Here is a 13,710-nt window from a genome sequence, read left to right as displayed (position 1 = left end):
GCTAAAATTAAAAAGACTGACTGTACCAAGTCTTAGAGAGAATGTAGAGGAACAGAAACTCTGGTGTGCTGCTAGTAGAAATGTTAAAATGGTACGACCGCTTGGTAAAATAATAGTTTGGCATTTGGCAGTGCCTTTTTTTTTTTTTTTTTTTTTTTTTTTTTTGGACTCAGAGTTTCGCTTGTTACCCAGGTTGGAGTGCAATGGCACAATCTCGGCTCACCGCAACCTCCACCCGCTGGGTTCAGCCAATTTTCCTGCCTCAGCCTCCTGAGTAGCTGGAATTACAGGCATGGGCCACGATGCCCAGCTAATTTTCTGTATTTTTAGTAGAGACGGGGCTTCACCATGTTGACCAGGATAGTCTCAATCTCTTGACCTCGTGATCCACCCGCCTCGGCCTCCCAAAGTGCTGGGATTACAGGCATGAGCCACTGCGCCCGGCCAGCAGTGTCTTAAAAAATTAAGCATTCATGGCTGGGCACAGTAGCTCACACCTTTAATCCTAGCACTTTGGGAAGCAGAGGCAGGTAGATCACCTGAGGTCAGGAGTTCGAGACCAGCCTGGCCAACATGGTAAAACCTCTTCTCTACTAAAAATACAAAAGTTGGCCGGGCGCGGTGGCTCAAGCCTGTAATCCCAGCACTTTGGGAGGCCGAGGCGGGGGTGGATCACAAGGTCAAGAGATCAAGACCATCCTGGTCAACATGGTAAAACCCCGTCTCTACTAAAAATACAAAAAAAATTAGCTGGGCATGGTGGTGTGTGCCTGTAATCCCAGCTACTCAGGAGGCTGTGGCAGGAGAATTGCCTGAACCCAGGAGGTGGAGATTGTGGTGAGCCAAGATCGCAGGATTGCACTCCAGCCTGGGTAACAAGAGTGAAGCTCCATCTCAAAAAAAAAAAAAAAATACAAAAGTTAGCTGGGCATAGTGGTGGGCATCTGTAATCCCAGCTACTCAGGAGGCTGAGGCAGGAGAATCGTTTGAATCCTGGAGGCAGAGGCTGCAGTGAGCTGATAGCACACCACTGCACTCCAGCCTAGGTGACAGAGCGAGACACCATCTAAAAAATAAATTAAATAAATAAATTAAGCATACATCTACCATGGTGAGTCACACCTATGATGTGGCCCAACCATTCCACTCCTTGGTATTCATGCAAGAGAAATAAAAACATATGGGCCAGGTGCAGTGGCTCATGCCTGTAATTCCAGCACTTTGAGAGGGCAAGGTGGCAGATCACGGGGTCAGGAGATCGAGACCATCCTGGCCAGCATGGTGAAACCCCGGCTCTACTGAAAAATACAAAAATTAACTGGGTGTGGTGGTGTGTGTCTGTAACCCCAGCTACTCAGGAGGTTGAGGCAGGAGAATCCCTTGAACCCGGGAGGTGGAGGTTGCAGTGAGCTGAGATCACGCCACTACACTCCAGCCTGGCAACAGAGTGAAACTCCATCTCAAAGAAACAAACATGTATCTTGTAAGATCTGTACAATATTAATAGCAGCTTTATTTGTAATACCACAAAACTAAAAACCACCTGAATGTCCATTAGTTGTTGAATGGATAAGCAAATTATAGTATATCTATACACAGAATTGTAATTAGCCAAAAAATTAACTATTAAAACATACAACAAGAACAAATATTAAAATAATTATGCTGAAAGAAGCCAGACCAAAAAAGCGTACATACCATACGTTTCCATTTTTAACATTCTAAAAATTCAAACTAAAGTGACAAAAAGCAGATCAGTAGATGCATGGGGAGGGAAGTGAAGACAGGGAGAAGGAGATTTTAAAAATTCACAAGGAAACTGTTGCCTATGATTGTGGTGATAGTTTCACTAATGTGTACATATGTCAAAATGTTATCAGTGTTTCTACTTTAAGTATGTGCAATGTACTGTATATAATGTATTTGTGATATATTAGACTTTTGAATATCTTGTATGTATTTATATTTCTTTCAAAATTAAATTTACTTTTTATAAAAGCTTAACTAAGGAAAGAACAAAGAGATAAAGTGACTTAATAAGAAAGATAAATCTCCACTTGATTTCATTATAACTTCAAAGTTCTAAAGTTTTCTTTAAAAGTTAATCCTTCAAGAAACATTAAAAATTTTACATTACACATAAAAATTTATTTTATCAAAAATTTTCTTCTAAAAGTCTTAAAAATCAGCACAAAACTTTAACAGCTAATTGAAAGATGTACTTAAAAGAAGGTTCTCCTGGCCGGGCGCAGTGGCTCAAGCCTGTAATCCCAGCACTTTGGGAGGCTGAGGCAGGTGGATCACGAGGTCAAGAGATCAAGACCATCCTGATCAACATGGTGAAACCCCGTCTCTACTAAAAATACAAAAATTTAGCTGGGCATGGTGGCGCGTGCCTGTAATCCCAGCTACTCGGGAGGCTGAGGCAGAAGGATCACGAGGTCAAGAGATCAAGACCATCCTGATCAACATGGTGAAACCCCGTCTCTACTAAAAATACAAAAATTTAGCTGGGCATGGTGGCGCGTGCCTGTAATCCCAGCTACTCGGGAGGCTGAGGCAGAATTGCCTGAACCCAGGAGGCAGACGTTGCGGTGAGCTGAGATGGCGCCATTGCACTCCAGCCTGGGTAACAAGAGCAGAACTCCGTCTCAAAAAAAAAAGAAGAAGGAGGTTCTCCTTTACCCTCTCCTAAAAATGTTCCAAGGATAAAGGCAAAAACCTGATCTAGTATCTCCAGTGCATGAAAAACTTCTTAAAACAAACAAAACCTATACTTAAAAAGCTAAATTACCTCAAAATTCAAACAACTAAAAATTGCGAGCTATTTATAATGGTCAGAAACAACTAAGTCTTCTAATAATGAAATGTGTTAAAATATTACTTTTAATAAGGTGTGAAGTTCAACTTCATTAATTTACAAAAGAGTACTGTGGCTTATAAGCATCTAGGAATTTCTTTAGCAAAATAACATTGACAGCAAGAAAATCTCTATTAGGTCAAGAGCAAAGACTTTCTCCCCTTACTTTTTTTGAGACAGCGTCTTGCTCTGTCACCCAGTCTGGAGTCCAGTGGCGCCATCTTGGCTCACTGCAACCTCTGCCTCCTGGGTTCAAATGATTCTCCTGCCTCAGCCTCCTGAAGGGAACCAGCTTGAAGTGCTCAGAAAGACTATAAATTGGGGAAATCAGAGAAGTAACCATACTTCCCTAAAACACAAGCTGCCTCTGCTTGTTTTGTCATATATATATGTATGACCTCATATATATATGTCATATATACATATACGATCTCATGATCTACCCACCTCAGCCTCCCAAAGTGCTGGGATTACCAGCATGAGCCACCACACCCAGCCTTGTTTTGTCATATTAAAGGACTTCCTACATTAATTCCCTGCAGACATGGAATCCTATGTGTTCCATCCAATCATCTTTTGCCTAAGAACCAAAATCCCCCAATCATAAAAATGAAGAGCTACAGTTTCTGGAAAAGACACTTAACACTTTGACTCTCTCTAATAATCGTCTTAGTGAACAATGTTTAAGTATCACCAGTGGTCCACTACTGGTCATCAAAGATTTGTGTGAAAATATTACGCTGGTAGATTTTCATTGCAATATTTAAAAGGTGATAGTGATAACACATTAATATAATATTGAAGTAGTTACTTGTTGCTAATTTCTAGTTTTAAAACATTTATAATGCAAAAGGATTAAAGGTTAGTCATCAAAAAAGTACACTAAAAAATATAAGGCAGTATAATCTAAGTTAATGAAGAAGTAAGTGAAATGGAATTTTTTTACTAAGGAATAAGAGGTAGTAAACGAAGCTTAAAAATGTGCTAACATTACATGATACAGACATTTAAAAATTACAGTGGTGAATTAAAGTGCTCTTGACCTTCAACTTAAGTGTGGCTCCACTATCATCAACCATGGAGTCTACACATTGTATAGATGTATCAACATATTACATGTAACTCCAAAATATGTGCAACTAGGATATATCAATAATTAAAAAAAATATATATCTAGTCTAGAAGCAGCCATACGTTCTGGGTAAAACGGTCTTGCTTTCCCTGATCTATCCTTATCACTCCATCAAGAGAAGAGTGTGGTGGACCAACAGTAAAATGACACCCTTCCCTGAAAAGGAATCTATGAAGTCTTCTACCAGCCATCAGGATCAAGAAGGAACCCAAACTACCTCTCTACCCAACCTCTTCAAACACTCAAGGTCTCACCTTATTTGCTTGAAGTCTACCAGGGCCAATCTGATAACGACTTTCTCCTGTTTTTATGTCAGTCATCAAAACACTCCAGGTCCATCCTCACTTGCCTCATCCACACAGCTATGAACTTCCCCTATTATGTCCACACCTGCCATCCCTCCTTCAACAGACAAAAGCCTTCCGCTCTGCTCTGAAAACAAGGTGCAGTGTACCTCATCCTTTTCTCTGAACATCCCTTCTGCTTCTTGCCCCCCAAAAAACTTAGATTGATCCTGAAATCCACTGTTTACTCTGTAGCTATCTCAATGTTACTCTGCTTCCACAGCTCTTGTATCACTGGGTCTGGATGATGAGGTAGGTTTCCTTGTCCCTCAATACTAATTCTACAACTCTCTTAAAACCTTCCAGCAAAAGAAACTGATGTCACCAGATATTGGCACCCATTACATCTCATCATTAGAGTAGGATACCCTATAAGCCCTCTAGTCATCCACCTGTTTTTGTATAGCTCAAAAGCTAAGAATGATTTTAATATTCTTATTTTATTTTTATCTTTTTGGTTTTTTTAAGATGGACTCTCACTCTGTCACCAGGCTAGAGTGCACTGGCATGATCTTGGCTCACTGCAACCTCCACCTCCCGGGTTCAAGCGATTCTCCTGCCTCAGCCTCCCAAGTAGCTGGGACTACAAGTGCATGTCACCACATCAAGCTAATTTTTATATTTTAGTAGAGATGGGGTTTCACCATATTGGCCAGGATGGTCCTGATCTCTTGATCTCATAATCCACCTGCCTTGGCCTCCCAAAGTGCTCGGATTACAGGCATGAGCCACCAGGCCCGGCCATTTTAATATTTTTAAATGGCTTTTAAAAAAAAAAAATTAGTTTTCATGCATGACAAAATAAAGAAAAGGAGATTTAAAAAATAAAAAAAGACTATTTCATGACATGTGAAAATTATATGGAATTAAGTTTCACATACTTAATAAGTATTAAGTATACTCCATTAAGTGTCCATAAATACAGTTTTGCTGGAACACTGCCACATATGCTTATTTACAAATTGTCTATGGCTACTCTGTTCTACAGAAGGAAAGGTCTGAGTACTAAAAAGAGCCAGTATGGCCTACAAAACCTAAAATATTTAGCATTTAGCCCCTGACAAAAAAAGTTTGCCAACCACTGCCTTAGGATCTATTTTACTCTCAGTCTTCAACACTACTCTTATTTTACTTCTTAGATAATTCAATATACACCTAAACAATCTTTTATAACCTCCAATATCTCCGTTCCTTGACAACCTCTCCTCCATTGATCTTGTCTTCTGCCCTACATCAGCCCCTCACACCCTGATCACATTCTAGATTCTGATATTACTAAATAATCTCAAACCGTCAATAATCTCCATTTCATACATCCTACTCTTAAATACCACTTCATATTTCTAATTCACTCTTGACTACTTCAACAATCTTTGGGGTCTTGCTATGTTGCCTAGGCTGGTCTCAAACTCCTGGGCTCAAGCAATCCTCCTGCCTCAGCCTCCCAAAGTACTGAGATTACAGGCATGAGCCACTGTGTCCAGCCTTCAACAATACTTTAATTTCACCAGAAACCATTAACAAGTATATACTATCCCTCATCATCTATTGTTCTTATTTCCCTACCCACTCGGTTTAAATATAATGATCCATCATTATAACCCCCTTGGCATTTACCCTCACACTCATTCACTATATTCAGATGGTAAAATAACAACCTGACCAAATCCTACTCTGTGCCCACATCCATAAAGATGAACAAGAATAGAGAAAAACAAAGAGCTGCTCAAATCTGCCTCATCTTAAAGTCTTGACTATGAAATTCAGGTAGAACCTTGTGGCTACCCAGAAATCATACAAATCATAGTAATTTTCTTTCACATTATTATAGTTAACTATCTCATGCTTTTTTTTTCTTTGTTCAAAACTCTAATACTCCTCAAATCGGCCCGGCACAGTGGCACGTGCCTGTAGTCCCAGCTACTCAGGAAGCAGAGGTGGGAGGATCACCTGAGCCAGCAGTTCTGGGCTGTAGTGTGCTATGCCAATCGGGTGTCTGCACTAAGTTCAACATCAATATGGTGACCACCCAGGAGCCAGGGACCACCAGATTGCCCAAAGAGGGGTGAACTGGCCCAGGTCGGAAATGGAGCAGGTCATAACTCCCGTGCTAATCATCGGTGGGATTTCACCTGTGAATAGCCACTGCACTCCAGCCTGGGAAACAAAGCAAGACCCCGTCTCTTTAAAAAAAAGAAATACTCCTCAAATCATAACTAAAACCACTGCTTCTTAACTGAAAAACCTCTGAATTTATCACAAGATGTTTTCCCCCAAATCCCATCCCTTCTCATATTCTAGGGGACATCACTGTAGTAATATTCCTGTCTTTTCTATCATTTCATTATTCCTCCTCTCTACTCAATGATTCCTATTAGTGAACCTAACATCCCATTATTTATTTTTAAAAATATCTTTCATTATCTCCACTTCCCTGACCTCTTCTCAAAGCAATCATTTATACACACAGTCTGACTTTGTCCCCCACTGCCTCTATAAAGCACTCCAATCAGGCTTTTGCCTCAATCAGTACTTTAAAACTGTTCATCAAGGTCAGTAATGACCTCCACATGACTAAATCAAAGAGCTAGTCCTTCATATATGACACAGTTCTCCTATCCCCACCTTTCTTTAACTTGGCTTCCAGCATACCACATCATCTTAGTTTTCTTCCAAACTCTGGTCTCTTCTCAGTCTCCTTTGTTGCTTGTACCTCCTCCTCCAGACCTTTCAACACAGGAGGTCCCTGGGCCTCCTAAGGCCTACTTTCTTCTCTACCTGCACTCACTTCTCCCTTAGTGGTATCATTTCAGTGTGGTGGCTTTAAATAACTCAATATGCATACAACTCCCACATTTAATATCTAAAGTTTAGACCTCTTTAATACCAGACTAGGTATCCAACTGGCTAGTCAGCATATCCACTTAGATGTCTAATATTAATAGATAAATCTCAACCCCAACGTATCTATGGTAGGCAGAACAACATCCCTCAACCAAGATGTCCACATTCTAATTCCTGAAACCTGTGAATATGTTATATTACATGGCAAAAGGTACTTTGCAGATGTAATTAAACTTATGGATTGTAAATTAGGGAAGTTACCTTGAACTTTTCAAGTAGACCCAATCTAATCAGATGAGCTTAAAAAGAGAACTTTCTCCAACTAAAAGCAAAAGAGATACAAAAGAAATTCCAAGTGTAAGAGGAATTCAACAAGACATTGCTACCTCTGAGATGGAGGAGATCACGTGACACACGGCACAAGAAAACAAAGAAAGGCTCTAGGTGCCAAGCGCTGACCCCCACCTGACAAGCAGCAAGGAAAGGGGCACCTCAGTTCTACAATCAACCACAAGAAGCCAAATTTTGCCAAAAACCTGACTGAGCCTATAAGCATATACATTTTGCCAATAACCTGACCAACGTAGAAACAGATTCTTTAAGAACCCAGGCCAACGAACACCTTGATTTTGGTCTTGAGAGACTCAGACTAGAGGAAACAGCTAAGTCCACCCAGACTTCTGGCCTACAGAACGATGACTAGTAAGTGTATGTTGTTTTAGACTGGTTTGTTGCAGTAATTTCCTCTGCCAGCAATAGAAAACAAGAACCATATCCCAAACTGAATTCTTCTCTTTCCCCTCAACCAGCTATGCCCACAGTCTTTCCCCTCCTTGTTCACAGTGACTCCATACCTTCTAGTGAACTGACCCAAAACCTCTGGCATCATCCTTGGATCCTCTCTTTCTCATATGCCTTTAACTTATATTTAAGAAAGTCATGAGGGCTCAACCTTTTTATGCATCCAGAATCTGATCACCTATCACTGCCTCTATTGTTACTGCCATCTCTCTCTGGATGACTGCATACCTTCCTAATGGCCTCCTTGCTTCCATTCTGACTTTCCATAGCCTGTCCAAGGCAAAGCAACCAGAGGTCCTTTCAAAACTTAAGTCAGACCATGTTACATCTCAATTCAGAAACCTCCAATAGCTCATTTTTTGGTCAAATTGAACACAAAGTCCTTACATTGGCCTACAAGACCTTGTATAATGGGCCCCTCACCCTAGATTCATCTCCTACTCCATTTCCCAACTTGCTTATTCTGTCTCAGCCTCCCCGTTTTTATATTAAGCACAAGATAATAATCCTAGTAATACTTAATATTTATTCTTATTATGAACCAAATACTGTTCTAATTGCTTTACATGTATTCTGTCCTTCAATTTCACTAATTATTTCCCCCACTTTACAAATGATAAAACTGAGTTATACAGAGGTTAATTAACCTAAACAATCAGTAAAAGGTGAGGCCAGAATTCAAAATCTAAGCTGAATGAAGTCTACCCACAGCCAAAATTCTCTGTCTCAATGATGCTTCCCACTAGTTTTCCTTACTTAACAGGCTTTGGAGACAAGTACAGAATAAACAGAAGGCAGATAAAGGATTAAGAAATGAGAATTCTAGGCTGGGTGTGGTGGTTCACGCCCGTAATCCCAGCACTTTGGGAGGCCAAGGCAGATGGATGGCCTGGGTGACAAGAGCAAAAAACTCCATCTCAAAAAAATAAAATAAAATAAAATAAAATAAAAGGGAAGGAAGGAAGGAAGGAAGGAAGGAAGGGAGGGAGGGAGGGAGGGAGGGAGGGAGGGAGGGAGGAAGGAAGGAAAATGAGAATTTCAAGTGCCTGATGTATGGCTGAAAAGGTGGGAAAAGCTAGGGAATGAAAATCGCCTTGAGAGGTAAAAATCAGCACAGTAACTACTTATTATATAAAACAAAATATGATACTTAAAACTTACTTTTTCTGTAGTAACAGTCAAGGATGGAACCAATGCAGGTGACGGTTCTGGCTGCTTCTTGTGTTTTTGCTTGTGTTTGTCCTTCTCTTTGTATTTCTAAAAATGAATATAAGTAAAATCCAATTTAAATTTGAACTATAACCCCTATACATGCAGTAGAGTTTTATTACAACTAATAATTTAAAATATTAACAAATACTCCTATCAAAAATTATTTCCTCTGATTACAGTGTTGTTTTATATATACACTATGTGTATATTTATACTTTATATATATTTAAATAATACTAGTGTGAGTTTGTTTTTAAGTAAGTTCAGCTCCTTTATCCTTAATCAGTCAAAATAATACAAACAACTGAAGTCTGTAATTATTTGCTATATTTACCTTCAGTAATATATACACTTTTTCTTCTTAAAAACACCAAATGCTTTGTGGACATCTAAAAATAGCACTTTAAAGTTTACATAGCACTTCACATCTGAACAGTACCAGATTTTCCTCTACCACGCATGAGAATTTCTCCAGAAACTAAAGGCACAGACACTCCAGCAAAAAATTCTGTCGTGGGTTTACCCAAAAAAATAGATGAATCAGTTATCTCTAACAAAAAAATTTAGATAAAGATAGGGTGTGCTATAAAGCGCTAAAGCTGATGAGCTAAATATAAAAAGGAATTCAATAAAATAAAAGTTAATTACATACTGGAAGTCCAACCTAATGTCAGATAGTTTTTATCAAAATGTTCTGTTGTTTGAATCACTACATTAAAAAACAGTATTGGGTGTGAAATGTACTACTATTTCAAGAGTTCATTGAATTTATTTATTTCTCATGATGCTTAAAATCTGACCACTGAGGGGCCTTAATCTTTTCAAATTATGAAAGATTGGTATCACTGTCCTTGCCCTAAAAGGTTTACATACAAACAGAACAAAGTGCATACAAATTAAAGATAGATGTTTTACTCTAATGCCCCCAAAATACTGCCTTTTTTTTTTTTTGCTTTTAATTCCTGATCTAAGTATGTGAGATGTTTCAGGCTGCAATGTTAGTACTTAAGCAACAGTAAATGTAAATTAACACAATAATACTTTTTTCTTTTTGAAACAGGGCCTCACTCTTGTCACTCAGACTGGAGTGCAGTGGTACAACCACAGCTCACTATAGTCTTGACTTCCTGGGCTCAAGCGATCCTCTCACCTCAGCCTCCCAAGTAGTCAGGCACATGCTACACCAGGCTTTTTTTATTTTTATTTTTTTAAGAATGCAGTGGCACCATCTCAGCTCACTGCAGCCTCTGCCTCTCGGGTTCAAGCAATTCTCATACCTCAGCCTCCAGAGTAGCTGGGACTACAGGCACATGCCACCATGCCTGGCTACAGGCTAATTTTTTATTTTGCTTTTTTGCAGACACAGGGGTCTCTATAGTCTGTTCTCTAGACTGTTCTCGACCTCCTGGGCAAAAGCTATCTTCACACCCAATAATGTTTCTAATTCAGACTTTTTAGGAAACATTTTTATCTAAAAGTTATTTTGATTGTGGCAAACAATGTCTCCCCCAAAGAATCATTCCACATTCTCTGCAATGGGTTATCACTACTCTTCTCATCCTAAGATGTCCTCTTCTCCACTCCCTTGAACCTGGGTTACCCTTATGACTTGTGATACTCAACAGGATGTGGCAGAAGCAAGGGTGTATGAGCACAGGAACCTGGAGTTTTAAGAAGTCTTCATGGCTTCCACATTTGCCACCTCAGTTCTCAGCCACCACATGAGGAAGCATTCCACACTCTCCTCATGGAGAGGCCAAATGGAGAATGAGGTCATATGGGGAAGAACTGAGGTACTCTAGCCTATAGCCAGCAGCACCTAGCGCCAGACATGTGAATAAGACCAACAATGACCACCCAGCCAGCCACTAGCTTAATAAATCCTCATGAGTAAATCTGGCTGATACCACATGGAATCATCCCTGCTGAGCTCACCTGTTATAAGCCATTAAAAGTCATTGGGTGGTTTAAAGCAACAGTTTAACTGAAACCAGACTATAATACACAATTGGGTCACGGGAGCTAAAGAACGCACAAATTAAAAATAACAATATAAGCCAGGCATGGTGGCTCACAACTGTAATCCCAGCACTTTGGGAGGCCAAGGCAGGTGGATCACTTAAGCCCAGGAGTTCAAGACCAGACTGGGAAACACAGGGAGACCCATCTCTACAAAAAATTTAAAAAAAATTGGCCAGGTGTTGTGGTGGAAACCTGTGGTCCCAGCTACTAGGAAGGCTGAGGTGGGAGGATCGTGTGGGCCTGGAAGGTTGAGGCTGTAGTGAACTGTGATCATACCACTGCACTCAAGCCTGAGTGACAGAGTGAAACCCCATTTATTTAAAAAAAAAAAAACAAAAGTAACAATATTAGGATATTTGTGTGTTAATACACTGATATAGTTTGGCCGTGTCCTCACCCAAATCTCATCTTGAATCGTAGATCCCATAATCCCCATGTATCATGAAAGGGACCTGGTGGGAGGTAACTGAATCACAGCAGCGAGTTTTTCCTGTGCTGTTCTCATGATAGTGAATAAATCTCACAGATGTGATGATTTCATTAAGGGCAGTTCCCCTGCATATGCTCTCCTGCCTGCTGCCATGTAAGATGTGCCTTTACTCCTGCTTTGCCTTCTGCCATGTTTGTGAGGCCTCCCCAGCCATGTGGAACTGTGAGTCCATTAAACCTCTTTCTCTTCAGAAATTTCCCGGGCTCGGGCATTTCTTCATAGCAGTATGAAAATGAACTAATACACACAACAAATTAACAAATTTATACATTCTAGTTTATGAAGTTCAAATGATCCTGGCCTGTAACTGTTATATCAGTGTTTTTCTCCCTACGAAGATAATTAAGAAGCCTTTCTATCCTCCTTTACTCTATATATTCTACTTCCCATTCTGGGCTTCGTTCTTCAAGTTTGTAAGAGCTAAGAAAATTTAATGGTGAATGATCCTGAATAACAAAAAAGTAAACAAACCAACCCTAACAACTTGCAAAACATATGAGAGTAAAAGGCAAAACATATACATGTACATGTGTGAAAATATACAATATGGAGATATAAAAAGTCATACAAAGCAAATAATGGAACAATACAGAACTCTGGTCCTCTGTGATACATCAAGAAACATATTCTGCAATGAGCATTACAAATGTTCATTGGAACACATTGTGCACGGTTTATATCCATACAAACAGCCTATCAAATATGAATCAAAGGAGTCTAATGACTATCACTAAAAAGATATGCTGATTTAAATAGATTAATAGAAGAAAGGAAAAAACCACAAAAGTACTCAATTATATATGAAAATTTCTTATATGATAAAGAGGAGATTCCAAATCAGAAGGCAAAGACTAAAATTACTTAATAATGGTACTAGAACAACTGGTTAATAATTTAACAAAAAATATCTTATATAAAATAAAACAAAATCCAGATAGGTTAAAGAGTTAAATAAAAATTAAAATAATCTAAAAGTTTGCTAGAAATTATTTTTAAAGTATCTGACTTTAAGGAATAAAAGACTTTTCTAACTAAAAAAAAGGTAAAAAACTACAGAAAGGGAAAACACAGATTTAGCTATACAAATTTAAAAATAAATCATTAAAAAACAACAACCAAACTGGGAAATCAGTCAGGTTAAATATTTTGTATTTTATTTCTGTTTAAATTTTTTAATAAATTAATAAGAAAACATATATGCCATTGAACAATGTACAAAGACCATGACTAGGAAATTCAAAAAAATAAAATAAAAAGCCACTAAACAGGAACAGAAACATGCAACCCAAGTATTAAACAACCAAAGGTAGTATTTTTCTCCTGTATGTGACCAAAGTTTTGGGGTTTTGTTTTTAATGACCAGATCTAATACTGTCTAGGGAAATGAGCACTTGCATATATTACTAGAGAAAATGTAAACAAATGAGGAACCCATTTTTTTTTTTAAGAGATTGGGTCTTGCTCTTTTACCCAGGCTGGTCTTGAAGTCCTAGGCTCAAAGGACCCTTCTGCCTTAGCCTTCCAACTATCTGGGACTACTGGTACACACTACTGAGCCAAGCTGACAATTTTTAAAACAAGAGTTAGAAACCATAAAATTATTCATACCATGTGACCTAGTAATTTCACCTCTAGGAAGGTATACAAAGATTTAAATACAGTGTATCATACTTCTGTTTACAATGGGGGAAAAAAAGAAAAACAACTTGTCCAACAACAGAGCTGTACTTGAAAAAATATGCTTATGGAAGCATACAATGGCCATTAAAATAAGCATGTTGTTAAAGAATAGTCAGAGATTTCGGAAATTGATAATAGGTGAGTTTTGTTCCTAGCTCACAGATTACATATGTACTCTTCAAAACTCTGAATTCCTCATGGCCCAAAGATATGAATTTATAAGTATTATCTTCACAGCTTGTTAAGTCAAGATAGCTAATGTCACACTCAACTTAATCAGTATATATTAACTAGCAATACAAAACCAGAATTGTAAAAGTTTATA

The 13,710-nt window shown here is 38.8% G+C and overlaps 1 protein-coding gene across 50 annotated transcripts in view; it reads right to left on the bottom strand.

The window, feature by feature from the left end:
• The window catches only part of MLLT10 (MLLT10 histone lysine methyltransferase DOT1L cofactor), a 245,921-nt gene that overhangs the window by 93,200 nt on the left and 139,011 nt on the right, over window positions 1–13,710 (bottom strand). For all 50 annotated transcript variants that reach the window (XR_013519574.1, XR_004745526.3, XR_013519576.1 and 47 more), the window contains one exon: window positions 9,143–9,238. Coding sequence is in view for 38 of the 50 variants with exons in the window: in XM_035306915.3 (XP_035162806.1) it covers window positions 9,143–9,238 (96 nt within the window). In the remaining 12 variants the exon portion in view is untranslated. The remainder of the gene's footprint in view (window positions 1–9,142; window positions 9,239–13,710) is intronic.

This window comes from Callithrix jacchus, chromosome 7, assembly GCF_049354715.1.
Source record: "Callithrix jacchus isolate 240 chromosome 7, calJac240_pri, whole genome shotgun sequence".
NCBI lineage: Eukaryota > Metazoa > Chordata > Mammalia > Primates > Cebidae > Callithrix > Callithrix jacchus.
This window is presented reverse-complemented; position numbering and strand designations above follow the sequence as displayed.